Source organism: Ursus americanus, chromosome 24 (assembly GCF_024610735.1).
Source record: "Ursus americanus isolate L20-20 chromosome 24, mUrsAme1.1.p, whole genome shotgun sequence".
Classification (NCBI taxonomy): domain Eukaryota; kingdom Metazoa; phylum Chordata; class Mammalia; order Carnivora; family Ursidae; genus Ursus; species Ursus americanus.
Window position 1 is genome coordinate 9,485,801 of NC_142150.1, and position 27,771 is coordinate 9,513,571.

The window sequence follows — 27,771 nt, forward strand, 5'->3', positions numbered from 1 at the left end:
GCCTCATTTTCCACATCTACAAACTCAAGGGTTAGAAGGAATGTTCTCTAAGACTCTTTTAGCTTTATTAGTCCATGATTTTTTAGGACAGTGTTACAGCTAGTTCTTTCTATTGATTTAGGATTTAATTCTTGGTGCTAGATTTTACAGGCTTCTGGTATGGGGACTTTTAAGGAGCCCTGGGCAGGTAAGCTTTTCTTTTAGATCTGCTAACTTATCATCCTGCTTCATTGAGAACGGTTGCCAACTAAGGATCAATGATCAATTTTTTTTTTTTTTTAATGAGGAATGCCACCAGAAATAATGAATCACAATTTGTTATCTTGCCCTGGGGTGTGCAGACATTGATCACGGAGCCATTGTTTGGAAGCCAAGGTGGAGCCATTGTTTGGAAGCCAAGGTGAATGGTGGCTGAAACTCCTCATTAGGAAAGGCTCCTTTGTGATTGAAATCCCATGATGGCCGTCAGATTGCCATTTCTAAGCAGCAAGGATGCCCACCTTCTCCTGCAGCAAGATGAGCTCAGTTCCTCTTGTGTGGGGCCCTAGGAGACGAGAATGGCCGGTTGCTTCCTATGAGACCTCAGTCTAGAATTCCAGGGGCAGGGGTGACCAGCAGGCCGCCTGAAGGTCAGACCCAGCCCGTCTGAGCTCAGGGCCCACTCTGCCTGAGCATTATGGCAACAACACAAAGCTAACCTAATTAGCTAGCTCAGGCTGCTGGGACCTTACCTTACCACCTGTTCGGAGCTCACACTGTGAGGAGGATGCTGCCAGGTGTCAGGCCGGCAGGCTCAGATCAACTAGTCACTGTCACTCCTGCCAAGTAGACCTCATTACTGTTCGAGCTTGATTCCTCTGACATTACATCCTGAAACAAGCACATTCTGAAGCCCCCCCTCCCCGAGCCCCCCAACACAAGCTGTGCACGGAATTCTCCAGGTACACCCGACTCGCATTTGAATATAAATGCCCAGGATTTATACACCAAACCGTGGTCCCTTTCAGTTCATCACCGTCACCACCCACAAAGTGAGCGCATCGTCCCACACACCTGGGCCTGGACCTGGGTGAGGCAGGCAAACGCCTAGGGTGGCAAAGTTTAAGGAGACGCTCCCTCTTAGGCTCCTGCAAGTGTGGGGTCAGCCCCTGAGAGTGAGTGCCCCCTTCAGTGTGGCCCCCTTAGAGCCTCACTCACTGCACCCTAGTCCCAGCTCTGCCTTGCTCATTTCTGATCACGTGGCCTGCAGGGTGGCCTTGCTGGAAAGAACAGAAGCTTTGGAATTAGAAAGCTTTGGGTTTGGATCCCGGCTCCAGCTGGGAGACCTTGAGTGAGCTGATGCTTCACCCCTTGTGACATGCGTAATTGGAGTCTCAGTTTCCTCTTCTGCAAAATGGGACTACTCACAGCTGATCCATAGAAGGCGCTCCAGAAGCGGCTGCGTGCAAGCAGGCTCTGGTAGGTGGATGAGAACAGGTGTCCCAGCTGGGGAGACTGGTACCATGCTGGTGGTTTTCTTCTGCTGGTCCCCTGCTCCCTGGGTCACCTCTTCTCCCTTGGCTCCTCCCATCCTCACTTCTTACCAGCCCCCATGATCAGGAGGTGAAAAGGATATTCCTTCATTTGTCACCTGCCCTACTGTCTTGTTGGGGTGGGGAGGTCAGACTGGTCAGGATCTTCTCCCCCTCCTAGCTCCCTCCCACAGCCAGGGGGACAGCCCGGGGCTGTCCTGGGGTGGTGAATTTCTCCTGAGATGTCAAATGCCTTTGGGTTTCACAATGTCTCTGTGCGGAAGGACTTTGCTTCAGGGGAAAGAGAGGTGGGTTTGGGGGGGGGGGCTGCCCTCCCCCACAGCCCCTGGCAATCACGTTCCCTGACCAGTGACATAGCAGTGCAGAGAAAGGAGACCTGCCTGTTCCTGCTCGGTAGCCAGAAAGAAAGACTTGACCTTGTTGGTAGGTGGGGTTTAGAGGAAGAAATGGCCCCTCCTGTTTCCTTAACTTGCAGCCTGGCGCAGTGGGGACTCTACCCTTTCAGCTGCTGAGGCCACGCACGTTGGGTTGATCCCTGACCCCTCTCTCGTTCCACATTGTGTCGTCAGGAACTTCTGTCACTCTTCCAGCAAAAGCATATCCCTGGTTGGAGGTGTCACTGTCCCTTGTCAGGAGTACAGTCCGGCCTCCTACCTGCTGTCCCTGCTTCTCCTCTTGCGCCCCTGCAGTATACCCCCAGCAGAGCAACCCATGCCCGCTGAAATGTCAGATCCTGTCACCCCTCTGCCCAAACCGCTGCATAGCTCCCTACGTCCCACAGAAAAGGCCACAGAAGGCTCGACATGATCTGTTCTCCCCCCCCCCCCCCCACCTCTCTGCCTTCCTCTCCTACCTGTGCTCCCGCCAGCCACACTGGCCTCCTCCTTACTACAAGTCAGGAACACTCTCTCCTTAGGGCCTTTACGCCAGCTGTTCCCTCTGTCTGGACTGTTCTCCCACATATCCAGTTGGGTCACTCTCACTTCCTTCAAGTCTTGGCCAACTCGTCAATGAGGCCTTCTTCCCTGTCTGTCCATTTCAACATAGTTATCTTCCAAACCGCCCTCCCCAGCATGCCCTACCCCCCTTTACCCTGCTCTACTTTCTCTGCTTCCCAGTGCACTCATCACCTTCTAATAGGCCACGGATAATATGATTATGACCACTACTGGCTGTCTACGTCCCTAGCTAGAATGTCAGCTATTTGAGAGCAAGCGTCTTTGCTGTGTTTACTGATATACCCAAATGCTTAATGAAATGACCCCAAGAGTTATATCTTAGTCTCAATCCTAACCTTCCCTCCACCCACCTCTGCAAGTCCCTGAATCAGTCCTCGTCCCCTGAAAACCCAGAGCCTGCCAATCACTGCCATTCTAGAGCCTCCTGCCAGGCCCTGGGGTCTGGGCGGCCAGTGTGTGGTGGCACCGTGTCTCCCTCCCAAGGGACGGGTGTTCTAGGCACCCCAGGAGGGAAGGCAGCAGGTGGGAATGTGGGAATGGGGGGCTCTGAGCCCACAGTGCTTGACCACCTCAAGGATCAGAGAGGGTTTGGGGAGAGCCGAGCCTCATCCTTGTAAGGTTCTTTGATGCACATTAGGGTTTCAACTACCCTGTGAGCAGAGGGCTGTCAGTGTTATTACCTTAAGGACTGGCGAATCCCGGGCAAGACTAATGTGGCGTTTCTGTTGCCAGTGCCCCCAGACCTGTCCCATCTTGTGTGAATTGTGGCAGTGTACTCCTCCAAGAGTCCCGCGAGGAATATGCTGTCATTATCGCCACTTTGCAGGTGTGGACACTGAGACTCAGAGAAGTGAAGTCGTTTCACGAGTGGCCCAACTCATAAGTGACGGGCCTGGGATTTGAACTCAAGCTTGTAGGCCAGCGTCCTGATCCCAAGCTCTTTCTTTACCCAGATGTTTGATTGACAGATAAATCCCATCCAACCACAGTCCCCAAGTTCTGCTGATGTTCCTTCCCAAATGTGCCTTGACTCTGGGCCCTCCCAGGAGGGAATCCAGGAGCATCCAGAAACCAGAATCCAGGAGCGTCCTTTGATCGGCATTCAAGGCCTCCCATGGTGTGCCCAAATTGCAGTAGCTCCCTATTTCCCAGAGAAAAGACCCATGCCCCCAGGGCCCCCATCACCCTTAGCCTCCACGCTATGCCAGCCTAATAGTGGGTCATGAGACCCTCACCCGCGTGCCTTGCCCACTTTCCTCCTCCACCTGCCACTCCCCCCCCCTCCCTTAAGTTGTCCTTGGCCTCTAAATCCGGCTCAGGGGTCATCTCCCTGAATCTTAGCAAACTTGCAGGTTGAGTAGTGCAACGCCCCCCTGGACTTCACAGTGTCCCGGGTGCGACGGCGTGGCCCGTGAAGCAGACATCGTCTCTGGATCCTCCGAGTTCTGAATCCCTTCATCTTTATACATCTAACACCTGGCACAGCCAGGTTCATAGCAGGCTGCCAATAAATGCTTGTTGAGCTTGACCGCATTGAACGGCCATCTACTATAAATCAGGCTATGCTAGTGGCTCATTAATCCACACTATTATTTTTTTAAGAAAGGTGTCATCGTGCCCAGTGTACAGAGGCAGAAGCAGACTCAGAGAGCTTATTAGCTCGTCGAAGGTCTCACGGCTCCTCAGTGCCAGATGTGTGGTTTCATTTGAACTTAAGTGTTTCTTTTATTATTATTATTCTTTTAAAGATTTTATTTACTTTAGAGAGAGAGAGTAAGCAGGGGGAGGGGCAGGGGGAGAGGGAGAGAGAATCTCAAGCAGACTCCCCACTGAGCACAGAGCCCGATGCAGAGCTCGATCCCACCACCCTGAGATCATGACCCGAGCCAAAATCGAGAGTTGAACGCTTAACCACCTGCGCCACCCAGGCAGCCCTGAACTTCAATGTGTCTAAGATCATGGTCTTTGCACCTCGCCGGGCTGTGTCTGTATACACAAGGATGGAAAGCTTAAGCTAAAAGATTCATCTCTAATGGTGGATGTGGGGTCCTCAAGCAGAGGGTGGGGTCGGAGCTGGGGAAGAGGGAGGCACGTAGCTTTCTTCCCTGGGTAGTTCCTCAGGGAGTTGTCTTCTTAGCAGCCTTCGCACTGCTGCCGACTCACCCACAGCCTTGGCTATCGCCCCACGGACTTTATTTCCGGTTCTCCCTGCTCTTGGGTCCCATGGCCTGCCCTGCGTCCCCAGCCCTGGCAGAGTCTGGGGGGATCCACCCGGATGTCCCCACGTCGGGAGCTTGTGTCCAGGTGGCCGATCGCAGTCTACCTCTGTGGGTGCCTCTGCGCGCGGGCACACCCCGCTGCTGTTCCCACTCGCTCTTCCGGATGGCTCTTGCAGGTGGTGTACTTCACGGCCACGTTCCCCTACGTCGTGCTCGTGATTCTCCTCATCCGCGGAGTGACCTTGCCCGGGGCCGGCGCTGGGATCTGGTACTTCATCACGCCTAAGTGGGAGAAACTCACGGATGCCACGGTGCGCTTCTGCTTTCATTTACACCCTGGGGATGAGTCCCGCTCTGGGACAGCTGGACAAGAGGGGTCAGACTTCCTCCCGCGGGGTGGCTCGCTGTTGGTCACTTTTCCAAGGTCCTGATGACCTTGGGCCGTCGTGCACTCAGGAAATCTTTCATGAGAGGTGGGCAGCTGGGGGTGTTCTGACTCCTGGAGTAGGGGTCCCACGTTGCGGTCCTACCTCCGGGGCTGCTGTGCAGGCTGAAATGAAGAATGCCATCCCCGTATTCCTAGCATCGGGCCCCCTCACGCCACTCATCTGGTACTAACTATAGTGTGTTGGGAATGGAGTTTTGCTGGTGGAAAATAACAGCACAAACCACAGCAGTTATCACTGAAAGGGCTCAGACACATCTGCGGACTGTGGCGCACCAGCCCGGGGCGAGCACGCCCTGTACTGCCTCTTTGCCTCTCTGCGCAGGCGTATCTTACTTTAAAATTCCCAGTCCCCAAACCTCCCAAGGAGGGGTTCTTTAATACGTGAATTTTCTCACCTTAAAGAAAAACTCGCTTTTACAGAGTACATTGAGAACACGTAGCTTGGATTGGGTTTGACTGCACGTAACGGACAATCCCAGATAATGACAGCATGAACAAGAGAAAAGTTTATTTCCCACGTGTGCACAGAAGCGGCCCCGGGGTCCATAGTGAAGCATTCCACGTAGTGAAGGCTCCACAGGGTCCCAAGATCCCGTCTTTCCGTCCTCAGTCACTCGCTTCCATATGGTTGCCAGACGTCCTGCCATCATATCAGCATTCCGGGGAGCACAGGGGTGAGGAAAGAGGTGGACATAGGTCCTACCCACCCCTTCTTTGAAAAAGGAGAATTCCCAGAAGTCCCACATTACACGTGACTTTCATATCATGGGTCAGAAACTAGATCACGTGATCATCCTCTCCCAGCCGCTCTTGCCCTTGATGCTGGGAGGCGGTCCTTGCGCTGGACGAAGGGCTGCCTTCACAGAAAACCGTGGCTTTGTTACTGAGGAGTCTGGGAGAACAGATGTTGGGGCAGGCACAGACTTGCCAGCACACAGCACGCTCTTGAACTTTCTCTGTGCATATTATAAGTACGATTTTAAAACTGGATTTAATTTATAAAAACAATGGGAGGTCTATTCTACAAATCATATAAATCTCTAGCGCTAACCCCTGAATGGCCTTCTGAAGCCTTACGAGGACAATGCAGAGAAATCACCAAGAGAACCAAGAGGCATTGCCAGCCAAGTTCAAGAAGGATGTGGCAGTGTAAGAACCACTGTGGGATGGTGGTCGTGCTTGGGGGGGGGGACTGTAGAACTTCAGATGGTTAATAGTGGCTGACATCTGTAAGAATGTCCATCTAAACAGATCTTTATCTTGTATCCATGACTGTATTTTGCTGTTGCCTTTTGAGAGTGTATGCAGCGAAAGAAAGGGCTCTCCCCTTCTGCTCAGCTTTCTACACGGCAGGACGTGGAAGCATGAAATGTGTGTAGTTTGAGTTCCTCACCTTTGCTTAGAATTGAGCAGGTAATTTCCTGCCCTTTTGGTTTCCAGCACAAATGATGTATGTGGGTGCTAAAGTCAGCTTTCTCCGGACTGCCTTTCCCCTGGGGAGGTGATGTGGTGCTGGGCGGGGGAGACGCCCCTCCCCTGGGCCAGCCTCCTTCAGTGACCCCGGATCTTCTCCCCTTTGGCCTCCCAGGTCTGGAAGGATGCTGCCACTCAGATTTTCTTCTCTTTGTCTGCCGCATGGGGAGGCCTGATCACGCTCTCTTCTTACAACAAATTCCACAACAATTGCTACAGGTACGTGGGGTCACTTGATATCCCCGAGACAGCTGGTGAGTGGGAATGAGAGCTGGGGACAGATCAACGGACTGAGTCAGCAGACACCGAAGGCCACATCCTCATGCTTACCCTGCAGCAGAGCCAGAGCGTTGCCTCTGGCAGAGGGGAAGCCACCTGCTAGGGCCTAGCTGCTGACTTCTGGTGGCGTGGACCCCTGCTTGCAGGGCTGTCTCTGACACATGGGCTCAGTGGCTCTTTACGGGATGGAGCTGAGCCTCTCCTGAGGGTGCTGTGCTGCTGGCTGTGTCCTGGGATAGTCACGTGTGAGCTATGGAGGTAGTCAGGTGGTAGTCTCCGAAGTATGGTCACCGTCACTTGGCAAGTATTTTTCTAGAGACCTGTATAAGAAAGGTAGCAAGGTACGGTGGGGGAAAGAGAACTCTGTTGATGGATATGTTAACTAATGGAAGTATTAGTAGATGTGGTGGGGACCCTTTCATAGTACGTATGTGCATCAAATCATCGGGTTGTATGCTTTAAATATATTATAGTTTGTATTCATTATTATACCTCGGTAAAGTTGAAAAAACAATGCAAAATTTGAGTCCCTTTCCAGATCTGCTAATCAGAATGTCTGGAGGTGGGGTGGGCCCAGGAATCTACATGTCCATGGGATCCTCGGAAGATTCTGATACATGGTGAGAGTGAGAACATTTGGATGGTGTGATATTAGACCAGGGCCTCTGCAACCCCAAAGACCTCCACCTGGGAGAGCCTGACAGCTCCTGGAGGAGGTGACATCTGAAAGTTAAATACATCTAGGCAAGCAATAAGAAAATAAGGTCCATTTTCCTGGAGAGCTGATTCAAAATAGGAAGGAAAGAAGGGAGGGAGAAAAGGAGGGAGGGAAGAAGGAAGGAAGAAGAGAGAGAAGAAAGGAAGGAAGGAAAGGGGGGAAGGAAAGAAGGAGGAAAGAAGGAAGGAAGGAAGAAAAGACAAAGAAAGAGAAGGGAAGGAAGGAAAGAAGAGAGAGAGAAAGAAAGAAAGAAAAAGAAAGAGAGAGTGCCCAGAGTGAGATGGACTTGGATTATGACTTCACCATTTACTAAATCTCGAGGTGTGGGCAAAATACTTCGCTTCTCTGAGCCTCCTTCCTCTCATCTGTAAAATGCAGCTGATGGTATTTTGTGGAGAGGTGAGAGCCATGTACTTCACACGTAGTAGGCACTCGATGACAGCTGCCGTTGTTATTATGATAACGTATGAGCTATTTGGTGAACGGAGAGGAACAGATTATAGTTAAGCTGTGGCCGGAGCGGGGATGGCTCCATAGAGGTGAGATCTCTGCGGGACCACGTTCTAGCAGGTGCAGGGGAGGCGGGAGTGTACTTCACGGGGCGGAACAGCCAGAGGTGGGCGGGAGTGATGGAGATGTGGGTGGGAGCAGGTCCGGGGACTGGAGCAGAAGGTCGAGGCTGGAAGGAAACCGGCCGGAGCTCGGCTGAGGCCAGGCTGGAGAGAGCCTGTGTACGAGCTTGCGAGGGCTGCCGGAACAAGTATCACAGAGCGTGCGGCCTAAACAACAGAAATTAATTTTCGCACAGTTCTGGAGACTGGAAGTCCAAGATTGAGGTGTTGGCAGGGTTGATTTCTTCTGAGTCTTCTTTCCTTGGCTGTATGGCCATCTCCTCCCTGCGTCTTCACGCGGTCTTCCCTCTGCGTGTGGATCTGTGTCCTCATCGCCTCTCCTTGCAAGGACACCAGTGATACGGGATGAGGACCCACCCTGATGACTTCTTTTTAATTTAATTCCCTGTGTAAAGACCCTGTCTCCAAACACAGTCACATTCTGAGGTACTGGGGGATTAGAACTTCAGCATAGGAATTCGGGGGCACACAATTCAGCCCATAACAGCTGGAATGTCAGCGAAGGTGTGTGAACTTCTTCGGTCATGGCTGCTCATTAATTTATGACCCAGGGACTGGTCTGAATGCAGGTTGAGCGGGACGCGTTGCTCCACACTTTGGTAGAAAGGAGGCTCTGTAGTGTGGCAGAAGGAACACGGAGCTGGGCAGGGAGTCTGGATTCAAATCCTGACCCATCATGAATGAACCCATTTCCTCCTTCTGTGCCTCAGTTTCCTCATCAGTAAGCTAAGAGGCCAGACAAGGTGGGTTGTTTACTTAGCACAGGCTCTGGGCCAGACTCTGCACACAACCACCTGTGAGAAAGGCGGGGTCATTGCCACCATTTAAAATCATAGTGGAAAGAAGTGACTTGCTCAAGGTCATACCGCCAGTGGGTGGGAGGATCAGGATTTGAATTGCCTCTGAGGCTCCGTCTGGCTTGACCTATCTTCCCAGTCTAGGTTGGCCAGACAGGCAGGCTGGGGAACCGCAGCTGTACCAGTAGAGGGCGCCAGGGTGAAGACAGAGGGCTGGTCTCGCCTGCCTCACCCCCTGGGCTTCTGTGTGCTCCAAATCCAGGCTGTCCTCAAACCTTGGTGGCCTTTCATGGTCCCGCCGCCTCCTCTTCCCTCATATGTGGTACCCATCCTGGAGTCCTTGAAAGGCTCCAAACCCTCCGTTTCTGCTCTGATGGACAGTCCTGCCTCTGCCACTTTGATGAGAGGAGCCCCGGCTCTAGAGCACATGGGGCTAGAGCTCTGTCTGACCCAGAGGCCCGGGAACAGGGCAGTTAGGAGAAATGTTTTTGAGCCTTTTGGATTTAGAAAATCGACCCAAGGGGGTCCTTGGTCAGGACAGTGAAAACATGTTTAGAAATGGACATGAACACATATACATGTGTGCATATGAACACACAGGCACGTTTTATGTGTGCTTCCCCTTGTCCTTTCCGACTCGCGAAGCACACCTAATGGCAAACTCTTGTCTCCTCCCCCCAGGGACACTCTCATTGTAACCTGCACCAACAGTGCCACGAGCATCTTTGCCGGCTTCGTCATCTTCTCGGTTATTGGCTTCATGGCCAATGAACGCAAGGTCAACATTGAGAACGTGGCGGACCAAGGTACGGTCACCTCATGAGCTCCTGACCTATGCTATCTTGGGACGCTGGCCTTCTGGAATAGCCGCAGGGTTAATGGGAGAGCCCAGGGCCCCTTTGTTGGGGGATGGCAACAAGCTTGAGTGGGAAGCTCAGGCGGGGTTAGAGCTGGCCGGTGCCTAACCAGAGGGGTTGTTATGACAGTCCCATTCCTGCTTCCCTCTCCTCTCCTTTCTTTCCCTTTCTTCTCTGAAGTCAGCTCCACCCTGAATAAGGAAGCTCTCTACCTGTTGCCCCTGTTAGGGACAGATAGAGGCTTCTTTAGATGCCCCTGGAGCCGGTGTGGGCACGGACTACTGCATGACGCACTCCTTGCAGAGAGCTCTGGACAAACCCGGTTCTAGTGCTGAAAGGAGCACTGACTTCAGAGCCAGCCTTTTCCTGACAAAGCGTTTTCTGTTGGTCAGGTCGAGCGTGCTCTCAGGGCCTTCTCTTAGTTAGTAATGCAGACCTGCCGTGTCTGTCCCCCCAGTGGGTGGGAAGCTTGGATAACCATGGTGGGAGGGAACTACGATAAAGGTTCACTTTCTGTCCAGGTGATCCCTGTGTTAATGGCTAACATTTGTATGGTACTTTCCAGTTTACAGAGAGCTTTCATTTTTATCTCACTTCGTCTGTATTTCTCGCACAGCATTTTGTAGGTAGTGTTCAATATTTTTATTTAACTCTTTTTATTTCCACCCGGCCTTACTCCGCGAAGGATTTGGGTGTTTACTAGGTTTCTGTGATGAACGGATTTCACTGTGGCTGTTGCCTGTTATTATGATCATGCTCTAATCAGGTGTTCATGGGCTGCGTCGGTGTCGGGACCGGGCCAGGGATGGACGTGTGGAGACGTGACAGTCCGCAGTGTGTCCCTGTGAGCAGCTCTCTGTGCCATTACCTTCCTTGGAGGAGCTCACTGCAGTTCTCAGATAACGGCTTGGCTTGGACGCCAGCCCAGGAGAGAGCGAAGCCCTAGAAATGTCGCCTTCTTGATGGGCTGCTGGCTCTCTGCTGGCTCCCCAGGGATAATTAATTATGGCTTCATCGGTGGGGCTGGTGCACAGCGGGCCTCAAAGAGTTAAGAACTGGCATATTGCAGGGGGGTAATTACCTCTCCCGGAAAGAGTGTTAAACCCCCAGGGAGGTTTGGTTCTGCAGCACTGCATTAAATTGGGTGTTGGGGAGTGAATGCCCCTCCCTCATTGAGAATGCTCAACTCCTTGGGGAGCGTGGAGCCGGGGGGAGGGGGGATGGGGGTCCCGGGGTGAGGGGGGGAGAAGAAGGCCTTGTCTGCAGGGGTGCCTGTGCCGCCCCAGCTGTCCTCATGTCCTCCCAGTGGAGTCGCTGGAGCTGGGAGGTCCTGCCCCACTTTCCAGTAGATCTGAGGTGTTTGTGATTTTTGTGACATGACGGCCAAGCTCACTGTGAGCCAGTGGCCACGTTGCCGGGGTTATGAGTCCTGAGATGTGGGGCCACTTTAGATCATTCTTCTGAACTCCTTCCTGTCCCAGAAAAGGGATTTGGGGGCACATGTCACTAAAACCCAAACAGGAGTTTGTTTTTCCTATACAATGAAAGACAAAGACAATTGCCCGTGTTTCTTTCTGAAACGTCCCCTTTCCAGATTTTATTCACTTCCTCCGATTTAAATGGGGAGGAGAACACTTCCTACAGGTTCTAACAGCTTATGTTAGCGTGTGGCCGTTTCTCATCGTCACCAGCACAGGGACAGGCCCCGAGGGGAGCAGGCGCTGGCTCGTGAGGCCTCCTGTCAGACCCCGTGGGGCAGCTATCCCAGTTCATCTGAGTTTGCACACATTCTTAGACGTGATTTGCAGGATGTCTCATTTTCTCAGGGATGATGGGGGCTCTGCAGAATCCGGGACAGGGATTTGGGGTGGGCCTGCGTCCGTGCCAGCCCACTCCCTCCTAGCTGGGTCACACGCGCACACAGACAGTCGGTACATGTTTGCTGACCCAAAGTCAGTCTCTGTGTTCTGGTCTTTAGTCCAAAACAGGTTCTCTTTAATGACCTAACACTTCTATTTTGTTTACCAGCCCCTTCGAAGGGGCTGTTAGTGTCATTTCTCCAAATCTCAGCCGGTTTTGAGGGGAACGAGGGCAGGACTGGTGATGACACCAGGCCATCCTCTGCTTCTGACATGAGCATAGGGAAGGGGCCATGTTCTTCTCAGTCATCCACTCCTGAAAAGCACCGTTTTGGGAAGTCAACCTTTAGGGTCACTTGCCAATCACCTTCCTTACTGCCTGTGGCGCTGAGACTCATGGTCCACACCCACCCGGAAGCTCTACTGACAGCAGACCTACTCAGCCACCCTCAGAAAGACTGAGTTAGACCGTAGTCAATGAACACAAATGTGCGTGTTGGATTTAGGGTCCCGGGTCTAGGTCCCTCATCGTTCAGAGACACTGCTGACCAAAATGAAGACTCTCAAACGGGGACTGACCATCCATCCGATTGTCTGTCTATCACCTGGAGCCAGTCCTTCCTTCCAAAACACAGGGGTCCGGCCGTGTATTCTCTGAGAACTTTTCCATTTGTAATAGGCTTCACAGCAGAGAGGCTCACCCAGGGTGCTGGGATCGCGCCGTCCTGCGTTGACCCGAGCCCTGGTCGTGTCTTGAGTGGTTCTCTAGGAGAAAGGACAACAGAGACCTCCTGTCCACGTTGCTGGCATGCAGAACCTCTTTGATCCCCTCTCATGGGAAGAGTATGAATGATTTCTCTTTCCTAAGTCCTCACTAGGTCCGGGCATTGTTCTGAGCCCTTAGTTGTATCAATACATTTACTTCTCACAGAATTGAAGGGACTGTTTATCCAGAGAGAACAAGCAGCACCTCAAGTCCCATGGCTGGCAGGAGGCAGAGCTGGGTTTGCAGCCCGCGGGGGAATGGAGCCTGCCTTCCAGCCACGGGGCTATACTTAACACTGCCTCCCTGTGGGAGAGGAGAGGAGCGGGACTCGGCCTCTATGGGACAGATGGGCCTCGTCTGGGGAAAGCTCTGCCAGGACTGTCAATCCATTTTTCCAGTAAAAAAACAAAACCAAACAGAACTGTACAAAATAATACAAAAATGTATTTTAAAAATCCACTCCCCAGCCATCTTAGATACACTGAGTTTGCTGAAAGCGATCCCTTCACCTGGGTACTTTAGGGAAGCAGATGTAATTGGAATAGGCCGGATGTTTTGAAATTGTTTCCTGCCCCCTAAAAAAGCAGTAAAGTCCAAAGGGCCAAATCCTGTTAAAGCAATCAACGAGGTCCTCCGGCAGCGGCCATTTCAAGACCTTCTTGTCCGCTTTATGGGCCCAGCTGTCGCCACAGCACCGGACTGGATTCCTCCGTGTTCTGCATCTGAGACCTGTTTGAACTGTAGCTTAATACAGACTTTAATGGCTCACATAGGGAGCCTTCGGAGGCTGGCCGTGCCATCCGTTCAATAAATGCATAACGTGGGGCTATGTGAGGCATTCAAGGCTTTATACTTTAAACACCCCAAGGCCCTCGGCAACATTACAAACGAACAACCTGATAAATTCTAGTTTAAAAAGGTGCTGCTATGCTTGAGTTATAAAAACTCCAGGTGCTGCACTATCTGGTTTCCAGGCGTGTGCTGGCCGCGGATCAGCCCGGCATTCACTTGTCTCTGCCCGTCACCATTCAGTTTTCTCTTTACAAGGAAGTGTGTAAGTGCCGGGTCTTCAGCCACCGTGGGTCACAGTAATCTTCCCTGCAAGGCCGTGAGGCAGGTAGGAACGGCTGGCAGGCTTTGTGAGGGCAGAGAAATGGCAACTCAGACAACCTCTGCCAAGACCACGTGCCATATTTGTGGAAAACCCCGAATCGGAACGGCTAGTGTCCAAGTTCTTTGTCCACTCGTAATAAAAGCGAATATTCTGTGAGTGCTCACGATGTGACAGGCATTGGTCTCCGTGCTCTGCCTGCGCTCTCTCATTTGTTCCTCATAAATACCCTGTAGGGGACTCTTCTATTCCCATTTTACAGATGGGCAACATGAAGGCTTATAGAAATGAAATAACTTGTCTAGGGTTGCATAGCCAGTAAGTCATGGAGTCTGAATTTGGACCCAGATCTGTCTGACCATTAGAGCCCAAGCTCTCTTCGCCTTTACGCTTTGCCTCACGGCCCCTCTCCCTAATTGATTACCCATGGATTGATGTAGCCCCATCTTCACCAAGCCTTTCTAAGGCAAGATAGTAAAAGTGGTAGATGGACTTGTGATTTATGCAAAAGGCTTCTCCTGGAGGAGTGACTAGGGAGGAAATGATGTCATTCTGGGCGTGGTCTAGCCTGTAGAGCTGGGTCTCTCAACCTCAGCACTCTCGACCTTTGGGTTGGGTCATTCTTTGTCGTGGGGACTGTCCTGTGCATTGCATCCCTGGTCTCTGCCCACTAAATGTCAGTAATCTTCCCCCCACCCCAGTAATGAGAGTCAAAACTGTCTCCAGATATTGCGCAATGTCACCTGGGAAGGGGTGGGGCCTAAACTCAGCCTTGGTTGAGAATTACTGTTCTACAGGGTAATTAGTATATGCTCCCCCAACTCATCAACACAAAGATGGGGGTTTTTGTGGTATATGCGTGGGACACAGCCTGGCTTTGGACTCCGAGTCTGCTTTGGCACTATTTTTAGCCTCCCCTCTGAGGTCCCCGAGGTGTGGACCTGATGCCCCTGGTCCTTCCCTTCAAGGAACTTGAGGTCTAACTGGAAAAGTGGAAGGAGATGAGGGAAAATAAGCAGCATACAATATGCGGAAAAACCCCTGTGGGCTTCCAGGTAGAGGGGGCCTGGAGCTGGGCCTGTTCGCAATCATCTGTCTTGTTCCTTTCAGGGCCAGGCATTGCATTTGTGGTTTACCCAGAAGCCTTAACCAGGCTGCCCCTCTCTCCGTTCTGGGCCATCATCTTTTTCCTGATGCTCCTCACTCTTGGACTTGACACTATGGTGAGCCCCTTCCCCTCCCCCTCTGACACCCGCCTGAGGCTCCTCCTGAACACCCCCTCTCCTGGGCCCTGCATCCAGCCTGTGGCCTCGAATGTTTCCCCAGGCGATACAGGATGGTGAGGCCCCTGTCCAGGGCTCAGGATAGCTCTGTATTTGTGGATGACTCGTGGGATGGTGCAAAGAAGCCATCCTCCCTCCGTTCTGCGTGCAGGTTTTAGCCCGTGTCCTTCCTGCTTTGGTGTCATTTTGCCAATGCAAATTCTGTGGGGCTGGATCAGGGAGGATAATATGAAGTCGGTTTTAGGGAGATTGCCGTGGGGCTGAGACGGCCACAAATCTTACTGACAGGTGCTCAGAGTTTAGTGGTTGGATGCAGAGAGGGTTTTTTTTCAAGTAGAAGATCAAATTCGAGATAAACTGGAGGAAAGGAATTTGCATCTCATGAATACCAAGTGAAGCTTCAGATATCATGATGGATGAGCGTGAGTGCAGTCTCTGGGGGCTGGAAAGGCAGTTTCTCAAGTTCACATCCTGTTGGATCCTCTTGCTGGCCTTGTGGGTTGGACTCGAACAAAGCCCTCTAGACCCAGCAGGGGATGCATTCCTAAGAACAACCCAATACACACACGGCTTTCCCTGGTGGGAAACACAAAGGACTTGGGGAAGCTTTTGGGTTGGGTGGCTTGTCTGAGCTGTTCCTTTCCTGGCCCCATTCCAGTTTGCCACCATCGAGACCATCGTGACCTCCATCTCGGACGAGTTCCCCAAGTACCTGCGCACACACAAGCCGGTCTTCACTCTGGGCTGTTGCGTTTGCTTCTTCATCATGGGCTTTCCGATGATCACTCAGGTAAGCAGCCTGCTGGCCACAGGCGTGGGGACAGCACACGCGGGGGACCGAAGGCTCATCCTTTTACCCTTCGCTCTCAGACTCATAAGAGTAGCCAATCCCTGTCACGTCTGTGTAGACAGCACCAGCTCATTAGGGATTCTGCCCACAGATGGAAACATGTCACCTTGGCTACTACCAAGGTTACTTGTAGCATCTTCATAATTGAGATGTAGCTTTCTTGAGCCAACAAGGCAGGTGTGTCCTACTTCAGGAAAATAGAGTACAGGAAAATCCAAATTTACTGACCAGAGAAGTTTCCAGTTGGTAACTCATTAAACATGGGAGTCTGACAGCAATGGGATTCCTTCTAGTCCTGAGTGTCTCAGTAAATTGAGTGTTAGCTCACTCAGCATCTATGTTGCTTTTGCTCTCTCTGTGACCCTGAGCAACTCACTGCTTCTGGGCCTTTCTCTTCTTCATCTGTGAAATAATGAATTGGAATAAGAGGCTCTCTAAGCCTCATCTCTTATAGAGAGACGTAAGCAGCAAGGTAAAGATGCAGGGGGATGTGGGAGGAATCCCCATCAACACCTAAAGGTCATATGAAGGTCAGTCAAATGCAGCTTTATGGGTAGAGATGATGATCTATTGCTTAAGGCAAAAATGAAGTCGTCTGCCTGTTTTCACCTGTACATCTTGAGATGTTGACCTTTGCCCTTTAAGAGGGAGATGTTAGATCACTTTTCTGTGCTTGTTCTGTTGATTGGCTGAGTCTCTCGAGGGCCTGCTCTGCTAACATGGCAAGGCCACCAGCCTGCGTTCTGGACCAGGTTCCAGTTACTACTGTGGAGGGGAGGGGAGATCCTTTGATGCCTTGCTTGCACCTGACTCTCCCCGGCATGGAAGGATTGGCTGTTCTTCCCAGTGGGAAGAGCCTGGATCCAGGCCCACTGATGTGGTTTCTCTTTCCCACCAGGGCGGAATTTACATGTTTCAGCTTGTGGACACATACGCTGCGTCCTACGCCCTCGTCATCATCGCCATTTTTGAGCTCGTGGGGATCTCTTATGTATACGGTAAGGGGACCGCCGTGCAGGCTGGCTGCGGGGAGAGCTGGGGGCATAAGGCATCCAGGGCGAGTAGGTTTTCCAGATTTACTAAGATAATGAAAGGGTTTAATTGCAGTGACTTAGGAGACATAAGAGAGCTGTACCTTTTTTCCAAACTTGCCTCTGGACCACCATGATCTGAATTTATTTGAGAAGCAAAGGGCGGCTGATGATGAGACCCAGAAATGCCTCTTTGTTTCAGAAACCTCTAGGGCCAGGCCTTTGGGTATAGTCTGGCATGTGAAAGGTTAAGATCTGGGGACCGGGCCAGATGAGGGAAGAGGAAGGCTGCTTTGCAGGTGTGAAATTATTTCCTGGTCTTGCTAAGCAGGCAGTCCTCGCCTGTGTAGCTTGAGTGAAGAGTAGCTTCGCGGCTGCTCCCCAGATAGTGTAATGAGAAAAGAGGCCACCAGGCTCACAGATCCTTAGGAAACTTTATTAACATCATGGAAGTCTGTGAAGCAAGAGCACCATTCCGCTTCTCCCAGGAATAAACTTCCAGTTTCCTTACAGTTTAGTCTGTCTTATTATCACCATAGCAACCTGCATCCCATAATCAGTGGGGCAATTATCAGGAACAGTAGGAAGGTAAGTCAGCAGATGCCATCTTTGCCCTTTGTGTGGAGGTGTTTGTGCTTGGTGGGGTCTCGCTGGGTGATCTCCTGGACCCCGTGTGTGCACACTGCCGGTGACACAAGCATGCTCTGCTGAGTTCAAGGAGCTCACAACTTCTTTGTGCCTGGAAGTCTCAGAGCCATCCCCAGACTAAGGCCTTCCTAAGATAGTTAAGGTCTCCATAGCAAAGTCCAGGAAGGTGAAAAATGCCAAGTTAGACTATCTATTTGTTTTGTAAAACCAAAGAGAGATAGCGACACGCTCTAAGCTAAGAAGAAATGCAGGAGATCCCTTAGAACACAGGATATGCATAAAGGACAAAGGCCCAGAAGAAGGGTCAGGCCAGAGGGCTCTATGGAGCTCCCCCTTTTAAACTGGGGGCCCAACAAAGCCCCCTGGACTGCCAGGTATCCTTGGTCGGAACATCTTGCTTTTAATGTAAAGTTTCTTTTGGAAACGTAGCCCCTCATGGGGTCACCAGATGGTCTGTTGGCAAAGTCAGGACGGCACTTCATTTGCAACCCTGGTCCACGTGCAGCTGGCTGCCTTGACCTCCTCTGCTTGCTCTCTGTGTTCTCGCTGCTAATTGCCACAAAAGGCACACCTGTACAGTTCTGTTCTCTAAAACAGGGCTGCCTGGTGTGGATTACAAGCGTCATTAAAATAGAAACCTTTCAAATGTTCTGTTTTTAGAAGTGAAATTGCATTCCCCCCCCCATAAGCCTGGGAGTCGATTTCTTGGTTCTGAAGGACAAAATAATTCCTGAGTGCTTTAGTCCCTGGGCTGGGTTAATTTTCTTGGGACCATCCAGGAAACTGCCGGACTCCTAGGGAGCTAGCGTCTGGACAGCCTCCAGAACCAGGCTGACTGTGCTGAGCTCAGGATGAGCGTAGGAAGTGGGTGTGAACCTCTGATGTGGACCTGCATAGAATTTTTAGAGGTGAATCTTAGAAGACATATTTGAAGTAAACTAACATAAGTGCTGGAGAAGAAAGGAAAAGCCTGCACATGCATAGAACTTGTACTCCAGAGGGTGGTACATTCGTTCCTGAGAGGATGAGGCCCGATCTAAGGCAAGGTTAGTGTTAGGCCATTGAACACCGGCTTGTGGAAAATGAAACGTTACTGTCTCCCTCTCATTGAGGGTGCAGGGTCCCCTAGCAGCAGTTGCTAGGGCTCAGTAAACGTTAAGAATGACAGGCTTCAGTCCATTAGTAACACACACAGGAAAATGTGTGTGAGTAAATGAGCAGGTATTTATTAGGTGCTTACTGTATGCCCTGTGTGCTCCTAGGAAAGTGCGGAGGTCCATTCAGGCACCTTACCAGCTAGCTGCTAGGAAGAGCAAAGCCACGTCACACTTAACATGGAGAGGAAGGGCCGGCCCAGAGATAAAGGTGGGCCAGAGAGCCAGGGAAACCTCAAGAACGCAGCATCTCAGAGATAAAAGGATATCGAGGAAAATAAAGACTTAGTGGGTATTGAGTTTATTGCTAACCAAGGTGAGGAAAATCCGAGCCGACACACAGGGTTTTGACTCTGAGGGCTGGGGCCTTCATGTTAACTATAAATGAATAATGTGAGGTGCACACAGGACTGGAGACCTAATTTGTGGGACCCAGTGCAAAGTGGAAATGCAGAGCCCCTCGTTGAAAATGTACTAAGAATTTCAAGATGGCAACAAAAGACCATTCCTTTGAGGGTGGCACCCTTCTGGGCTCAGGGCTCGGTGGGAGTGCACAGTTCGCAAGCCGGGAGGAGGCTGTGGCCACACGGGAGGGAGAGCAGCCCCCTGAGGACCACATTCGGACCAGGGCAAGGGTGTGGTTTATAGAGAAAGGAGCTGCGAGGCTGCACAGGTGGACGTGATTGGCTGCTCGAAGCAGGTTTTTTATTTCTCCGTTCGGGATTGGTTGGTTGTCAGGAGCTTGTTGTGAGCCAATTTCTGAGCCCCAGGTCTGTTTGTTGAGTCCAGAGTAGTAGCCATGAGCTTACCATTTTTTCCCCTGCTGGTTTTCTGCTAATTCGGTGATGAGCAATTGCTCAGATCCCTTTTGGAGCCTGTCCCAGCCCTCCAGGCTCAAGGTCACGCAGCAGGCAAGTCGCCATGCACGTGTCTCAGGCTCCATGAGCAATTCTTTATCAAGAGCTGGGCCTTGAAGGTAAGAGGGCTTTGGGTCAGTGGAAAGGCCAGAGCAGGCAGAGGAAGCCACATAAACAAAGGCCTCAAGGAAGGTAGCCAGGGACTCAGTAAGGGAGTCAGGTGGGGACTTGGGTGAGTCAGGCCCCAGGAGGGCTGGGGCTGGACAGAAGTTGGAGCCAAGCCAGTAGAGGCTGGAAGGGCTGGAAAGCCTGGCTCAGGAATGAGCGGGAGGCAGGAGGATGCCTCGTGGCTCCCAGCTGGTGCCCCTGGGCTGTATCTGTAGGGCCTGCCCACGGGTCGGCATAACGGGCAGAGCAGTCACAGAACCTGGAGCCAGCTGGGTGTCCGGAGCCCTCATTGAGGCCCAGAGAGGAGATGACTTTCCCGACACTGAGCTGGCCCTGGGACCCACGCTTCCCCCATCAGTCCCAGCACCACCTCTCAGCACAAACTCTGCCTCTTGCTGGAGCTGAGCACCCATCGTCCACCCCTACCCTGCTCCGGGTCTAGCTCCTTGGCCCCTCTGGGGAAGCTTGAGCAGCTTTACCGCCATCCCCCTCCTCCTGTAGGAGGCCATCGCCATGTCTTCCTCGGGTCTAACCCTGAGCCCCATCAAATCAGTTCCCCAGTCAAGCTGTACGCTGTCATCTCTTGGGGATGGACTACCGGAGAGGAATAAAACAGGACTAAAAATAACAGAAACTTCTAGAATCTTTGTTTGTTTAAGCAAGGAGACCTGCCCTCAGTGTCTTGGGTGCATTTTTCAGGGCCTCTGCGTTGACTTCTATTCCTTTGAGTCTCTCCCCTCACGCTCAGTCGTGTCCAGAGACCACTCACATGCAGATGTTTGATAACACTAAAGACCACGCACGAATCACACATCCGAAGATAATCAGGTCAATGGTTCAAGGCGTGCACTTCTTGCCTGTGAATACAAGGAAGCAACTTGGACCCTGTTTGTGTCCCGGATTGCTCTCTCCAGTCCCCCCCCCCCCCCCGCCCCATACACCTCAAAAGCTCAGAAAGGGAATACCTTTCCTGAGGTCACACAGGGAATGAGAGGAGAGCAGGGGGTCAGCTCTTTGGTCCTCTCTCCCCGCCCAGCATTCTTTCCACTGCACCACATTTGTGGTTGACCCTGGCCGGGCTTTCTTTAAGGTAGGACAGGAAGCTGAGCTGCCTCCTGAGGAATTTAGAGTGCGATGATTCTGGAGCAGATTGCGGAGCACCTGCCTTTGGTGAACCCCTCCCACACTGTCCTCTGTGCAGCCGGCGCCATGGCTGACCTCAGGCTTGGCTGTCCCCCGTCATGGCTGTTGTCAGTGGCCCGGTGACTCACGGTCATGAGAGGCAGCTGACGTGCTGGGTCTGGCCTTGGCACGGAGAAGAAGCCAGTGGCAGGAACAAAGGGCCACAAAAGGTCTCAGCATGCATTATTTTGGTGATGGTGGCCGGAGTGGACTTGCAAGGGTAAACTTTAGTATTGCAGTCTGACGCTGTAGGTACAGGAGGGAACACATAACTGAGCATACAGTTGAATGAATTTGTGCCTCCTGGTAACCAGCATCCAGATCGAGATAGAGTATATTATCGGGGCCATTTTTTTTTTAAGGGGCTGAGATGAACCCTTTTGTTCCCTGAAGGAATACCAGCCTCTGCTTTCTACCCCAGCAAGTGAGTGCTTTTTCACGTCCCAACTTCCCAACTGCCATGCAGCAGAGAGCAGGCGTTGAGGGAGAAAGTCTAGAGGAAAAGTCTGGGCTGAGGCTGGGACAGGGGCGCCGGCCAGGGGAAGGCAGCTGGTACAGTGGTGCACAGGGAGGGGATGGCAAAGGGTAAGAGACGGCAAGTAAGGGCTGGGAGGGGAGCCTCAGACACGGAATCCCCCTGCTCCTTATGGGGCTAAGGGCAGAGGACCCAGAAACCCCAGGGGGCTGGGACAGCTCAGGAACAGGAGGAGCAAGTGGGCAACGTCTCAGGCAAGAAGGTCTCAGGATGTGCAGGGGGTTATTCTCGATAGGAAGAGGTGTAGTGGAGTGGGTGCTTTGCTTGAGGAGTGGGTCTGCCCCTCTTGACCTGTAGCGTACCCACGTTTCACTTAGATGGCCTGAGGATGAAGGAATAGTGAGATTTCCTCCAAGGCGGCTGGGTCCCTGGTCAGAGCTGCTGACTGTGACGGAGCTTGAACTCAGGGACCTTTCCTGTCCCGTCAGCATGGTAACAGTGGTAACCCGCTGTTGGGAGAAAGCTGTGCTTCTGAGGGGCTCAGGAAACAATGTGAGAAGCAATCCCATTGCCAAACCTTCCTCAGCACCTCCTCCTTCCAAGGAGTGGCTTAAAGATCTTGGTAAACTGAGAGTGCGTGGGGATGGTGGTTACGCGTGGCCACGAGAATGTCTCCTCTGCTTGATACTTCAGTGAAGTGACCAACACAGCAATGCTTCGAGTTCCAACAAGTGGGCAATGACCACTTACAGGTTACGACAGTTTTTGCCTGTCGTCGTCGTCTCACACAGAGTGAAGACACATCGGCTCATGGAAGAGTATCCTTGGGAGGGTGGGGACAAAAACCGACATGCGGTGGCTCTCGCTCTGAAGCCCCAGGCTTTCATAATACTCTGTGCGTATTGACCGCGAACGTAACTGGTGTTGCCGGAGTGGCTGCTAAGCGTATAAGGCTGTCTCCGAAAACAGCCGCACCGGTGCATAGGCCGGGCTGTGACAGCGCCGAGACGCCCGGGCCAGGCTGCCACCCAGCTTTTTAGATGTCACCACGGGATGACATTTTTGAACCTCACTGCAGAGAGTAGTTAATATCTATTGAAATGTTCAGTTTGCCCTAATCTTCCTGGCAGTGAATCATTTTTCTGATGGTTTCTTGCATAATAGGGGTCGTTGGTGACCAGGCTGGGGTCATCTCTAGCCAATGGCACTTGAGTGAGGGGCTCTAGAGCCTGTCCTGCACCCTCCCTCCCCCTCACTCCCTGCCACTGCACCTCATGCTCCATGTCCACTTGTCTATTTGCAGGCTTGCAACGATTCTGTGAAGATATAGAGATGATGATTGGATTCCAGCCAAACATCTTCTGGAAAGTCTGCTGGGCGTTTGTAACTCCAACCATTTTGACTGTAAGGATTGCATGCTTTGTCGTGCACACAGGACCTTGAGTGTGGGTGTGGTGCTTTATGTTTGCACAAAGTATATTATTCTTGTATTTCAGAAGAGGAAACTGAAGTTAGGAGAGGTATAGAGACTCACTTAAAGGGGGGCTCGGCTGTGACTCAGGCACAGGCTGGAGCACTCTGATGGAACATTCCCCACTGTATCTGTCTGCCTCATGTACCGAGAGCAGATAACAATCACATTTCCCACGTGCTAGCCATGGCCCCAGCTCTGTTCAAAGAGCTTTCTGGGTATCACCTCCTCTCTCCCTCATGGCAGCCTGTGGGGTTGGTGTTACAATCACCTCCATTTTACAGATGGGGAAACTGACACCCAGATGTTATGGGACTTGCCTAGCATTGCACACCGAGTCATTAGCAACTACAGCCTGAGTTCGAACCCAGGCAGTTGGCTCCAGAACTCTTGCTCTTAACCATTATTCCATACAGCTGTTCTACAACTAATATAGCATAAATTGGACTTTTATTGTTCACTTTTAGTGTTTTCGAGAACTATCTTATCATCCTTGAGTGTGATGATGACATTTTGAGATCATCTGACATTCATCTTATTAAAGATCAGAGCCCTTCATGCGTCAGTAAATCTGCAGAGGGACTTGCATGCACATCCATCACCTCCTTTATTGTGGTGTAGGCTGCAGGCTTTGCCTTGATCCACCCTCCAAGCACAGTAATTGACAGAGACCCTGCCTTTGCTCCTCCTCCCTGGCTTGTGATGGGCGTCATCTTGGCAAGGCTGCGGGAAGCTGGCTGTAGTTCTCGTTGCAGCCAGCAGGTGGCGCTAGAAACCAGATTAAGACCATTGCTTCACTCCACAGCACCAGGTTCTCTAAAGGAAAACAAGACAGGATGGAAGTAAAATTGTAAAGAAAATATATATTTCCCCCTTTTTTTTTAAGCTGTCACAGAGTGAGTTTTAATCAAAACACCTCAACTGCTTTCTGAAAAGACATAAGTTTAGACAGAAAAACCATTCAGTGTTTATCTCCCTCTGCACTGACACGGGCATCATGCTGAGGCCCACATCAAGGCTCACATTTTAGAGGCTGTAATTTGTCCGAAAAGCCCCGTGAGATTTGGGCCATGAGGGGTGAAAAGAATTAAAATAGATTTTCCCGTTTCTTGAATTCAGGACTGAAATGTATATATGAAGAGCTCGGATTTAGCTAATGGGTGGGGAAAAAACCCGCGAGACTCTCCTGCCTGGAGCATTCTGTCTCTGCTGAGCTCTACCCCAGTTACTAGTACGTCTGATTTGTTCTTGGGTGAGACTGAGACGTGCCTTTGCTTCCTGTCTTGGAAGAGATTAAGCTTCAGAGACTTGTATTATATTTTGCAGAAACGTATGACACAATAACAACACCCCGCGTTGCTATTCAGAGACAGTTCTGTTTAGAGGCAGACACTTTGTGGGCATTGTCCTTAAAGCTGTTGGCCACTCTGGTTGGTTGGTGATTCTTCCTCCCATTTTACAGTTGTGTGCACTGAAGCCCGCGCAGTCTAAGGAGCTTGACCAAGGCCACAAAGCTTATGGGAGGCAGAGCTAAGGCTTGAATCCAGAGCTGGCTGGGCCTCGATAAATTTCTCAAAACTCAGTGCTTTCCTCTCCAAGTGGAGTTTGGCCAGTTTTTGGATTTAAAGAATTCTAATCTCTGTGAGCAGAAGGTCAGGGAAAAGAAATTCTAGGGACCCACGGGCTGTGTTTTTTGAGAAAATTTCTCAACTATGGTGTACTTTACTTGATATCCGTTATGAAGCTCATAGCAGAAACCTGTGGAGATCCCAGAAAATTTCCTGAACCAGATTCCCCTTCTGTGTTTGGGAGCTAGGGACAAGTAGAAGTGGTCAATTCCATCATCATGGTCCTTCCTTGGCTGCCATCAGCAAGAAGTCAGGGTGAGCCTGACCCAGTGGTTGAACTAGCATCAGTCATGGCCAGGCCCATCTGAGGGAAGGGTTTCATCCAAGCTGGCCTGGCAGAGAGAAATGTATGGCAAGAGCACATTTGCTTAAATAAGTTTGATGTGATATTTGTGCAACTGGAAATGGGTACCAAAGGACCAAGCCTAACACTTGTTTTTTGCCATTTGCCCTTCTGTAAAATGGATATTTGTAGGATGCTGGAATGAGCTAAGATTACGGGTTTAAATTACTTCAAAACCTCTGAAATAAAATTGATCATTTTTATATGTGCCTTCTTGGATTTACAGAGCTATAAATATTCTGCATGCAATTATTGTATATATAGTCAGATCACGTTACTGAATTATGCGCACCCATAAGCAGATGTATTGCTATTTATATAGTAAATGAAATGGAGCAACTTACCATAATTACATTAGGCCCTACTTCCAATAGACTGGTTAATAAAGCTTATAACTCTAGGGGCGAATGTTTAAAAAGGGGCCTAGAGTAAGGCCTCGCTTTCCATAGGAGCAGTGTTTTCAACAGTTGTCTTCAGGCTCACGTTGCTTTGAATCAATACATTAGATTATTGTTGCATTGAAATAATCACTTGCCCCAGCAGCCCGGGCTTTGCAGCAATAGCGTGGATCCGCCTTACATTTGTACAGTGCTTCGCGCTCTCCCGAAACACTGCCATACACCATCTTTCCTGACGTAATTCCCTCCAGCCATTTTTGGGCAGTTATTTTACTGCCTAAGATAGAATGAGAGGTGTGGGGGGGAACACAGGCTGGAGGTCTCGTATCAGGTACGTTGTTCTGGGCTGGTGCCACTATAGGCAGGATGAACACGGGCAAGGACCCCGTTGCTCAGGGCGATGCTGCTCCCCAGAGGCTTGGCAACAACACTTAGCAGCCCTGTTCTGTCTCTTCGGGTGCCTCTCTTCCCGGCACACGTGTTCCCGTGCTCCTTGGCCGCTGCACTCCCCGTGTCTTCAGAGGGTTCTCCCGGCCCTTGCCAGGAGATCATGGGTGCAAAATAAATCCTGACCTCTCTTAGAATTGAGGGGAGACTTTTGAGTAAATACCAGACTCTTGTTCGCAGAAAACCCCTGCGTTGTGTACGCGATGTGAAATACGTCCATTTAAAGTGGAGAAGTCTGAGACGTGAAGGTCCCTCAGCGAGTTAGTGGCAGAGCCGACATTGGCCTGCTGGTCCCCACGCTCTGGACCCGCCGTTTGGGGACAAGGCCCGTTTACCTTGAGTCAGTTGCAAGTGGGCTGTGCACCCCTCCTGTGTCCCGTGGTTTATTATAGGACTCCGCTTCTGGCTCAGTCCCCGCTTTGCAGACCGCTCACGTGTCACTCTGCCAGCTTTAGGCGCAGTACCTGGATACGGGCCATGCCCCGTGCAAGGAGAAGGCAGAATTGATCCAACTCCTTAAAACAAATTAAAATACATAAATGTGAAGATTTCGTTCTTATAACAGAAGCTTGATTATCCCCTATGGAAAGTACAGCCCCTTCAAACCCCCAGTGCCACCCATCAGTCACCTCAATGCGTATCCTTTAAATTGTCTTCTCAGCCTGGGCGTGTGTGTGTGTGTGTGTGTGTGTGTGTGTGTGTGTACACGTACACCCGTACGCCTTGCTCAGCTCCACGGGATGGCAAACGCAGGGTCAGCCATGGGTCGGCTTCATCTCCCTGAAATTCAGTTTCTTCATTTGGAAAATGGATCATTAATAATACCTCTCTTTCGGGGTTGGTATGGGTGTAAAATGAGGTCAGAGATAGGAAGGCACCAAACTCATGGCAGGGGCTCAACACATAGCTGTCAGGAATGAATACTTCACATCACCAACCTAACACGTGTGTTTCTCTTTTCTTCCTAGTTTATCCTTTGCTTCAGCTTTTACCAGTGGGAGCCCATGACCTATGGCTCTTACCGCTACCCTAACTGGTCCATGGTGCTTGGATGGCTAATGCTCGCCTGCTCCGTGATCTGGATCCCAGTTATGTTTGTGATAAAAATGCATCTGGCCCCCGGCAGATTTATTGAGGTAATTCCATCAGCAACTTTCTCCTGCCATCCCCTCCCCAGGGAAAAGCTCTGAGAGCTCTGTGCGTGAAAAACAACAGATTCGGTAAACTTCTTCTCGAGGGAGACTTGGTGATTAAGTGATCACAGTTGCCACCGTTTCTATTAAACCCATTTTTATTATGTATTATTCCTCTAATGGAGAGGCTCAGCCAATCCGCAGGCCAAGCTGTTATTATGCTATTTCTCAGCGCAGTGACAGCTCTGGGAAGTAAACCATCAGAGTCCCCTGCCCCTCCCCCACAGTTTAAATCCAGTGTTTGCTTTTTAACTACATGTCAGATTCTTCCTTTCCTGAACTTCCTCTCTGTCCAAGTCTTCCTCCAAACATCTATTACCATTACATTTTAAATCACTACCCCTCCCTGTTGCACTGGTATTGAGGATGCCTGAGGGGTCCGAGCTGATGAATGCTTCACCGTCCCCACACACGGTAACAAAGTGTCCGGGCATGGCTGGTAGGAGGTGAGACTTGTCTTTGTTAATCCCTTGCTCATTTCTAACGCGAAAGAATCCCCACCCTGTCTCCAGGGGAGACGGGAAGGGACTGCCGCTTGTGGAGGCACCAGTGAAGCACGGTCAGGCTCTTGCAATTTATGAACAGTCACTTGCTCAGATGTGCTGGGAACAGCTCAGCACTGTGTCTGTCTTGCAAAACCGGAGGTCGGGCCTTTTGGCCCAGACCAGGGCTGCTCCGGGTTGGCCCGGGGACCAGCAGCATCACACCCCTGGGAACGTGTGGGAAATGAACATGATCTGGCTCCAGCTGGGCTCCACTGAACCAGAGTGGGGGAAATGGGACACCGGTGTCTGTAGGTTACCCAGTGATTCCGAGGCACACTCAAGTCTCAGAGGCGTTGGGATAGATCGAGGCCAAGGAACACCTGCCAATAGAGGGTAGTGAAGAACAGCTGTAGAGGCTTTGCTCTTGGTTAGTCAGACTGAGGAAAGGAAGAGAGCATCCCACGGAGCCTCCGGAGGGAGAAGCAACTTGAGAATAAGGTGTGTGAGT

General features: G+C 51.2%; 1 protein-coding gene across 1 annotated transcript in view; it reads left to right on the forward strand.

The window, feature by feature from the left end:
- Nucleotides 1-27,771, forward strand: part of SLC6A5 (solute carrier family 6 member 5) — a 50,735-nt gene that overhangs the window by 21,685 nt on the left and 1,279 nt on the right. Inside the window, exons 8-15 of the mRNA XM_045808664.2 lie at nt 4,887-5,021; nt 6,747-6,850; nt 9,739-9,863; nt 14,761-14,873; nt 15,592-15,723; nt 16,682-16,781; nt 22,602-22,702; nt 26,554-26,721. Of these exons, the coding sequence (XP_045664620.1) occupies nt 4,887-5,021; nt 6,747-6,850; nt 9,739-9,863; nt 14,761-14,873; nt 15,592-15,723; nt 16,682-16,781; nt 22,602-22,702; nt 26,554-26,721 (978 nt within the window). The remainder of the gene's footprint in view (nt 1-4,886; nt 5,022-6,746; nt 6,851-9,738; nt 9,864-14,760; nt 14,874-15,591; nt 15,724-16,681; nt 16,782-22,601; nt 22,703-26,553; nt 26,722-27,771) is intronic.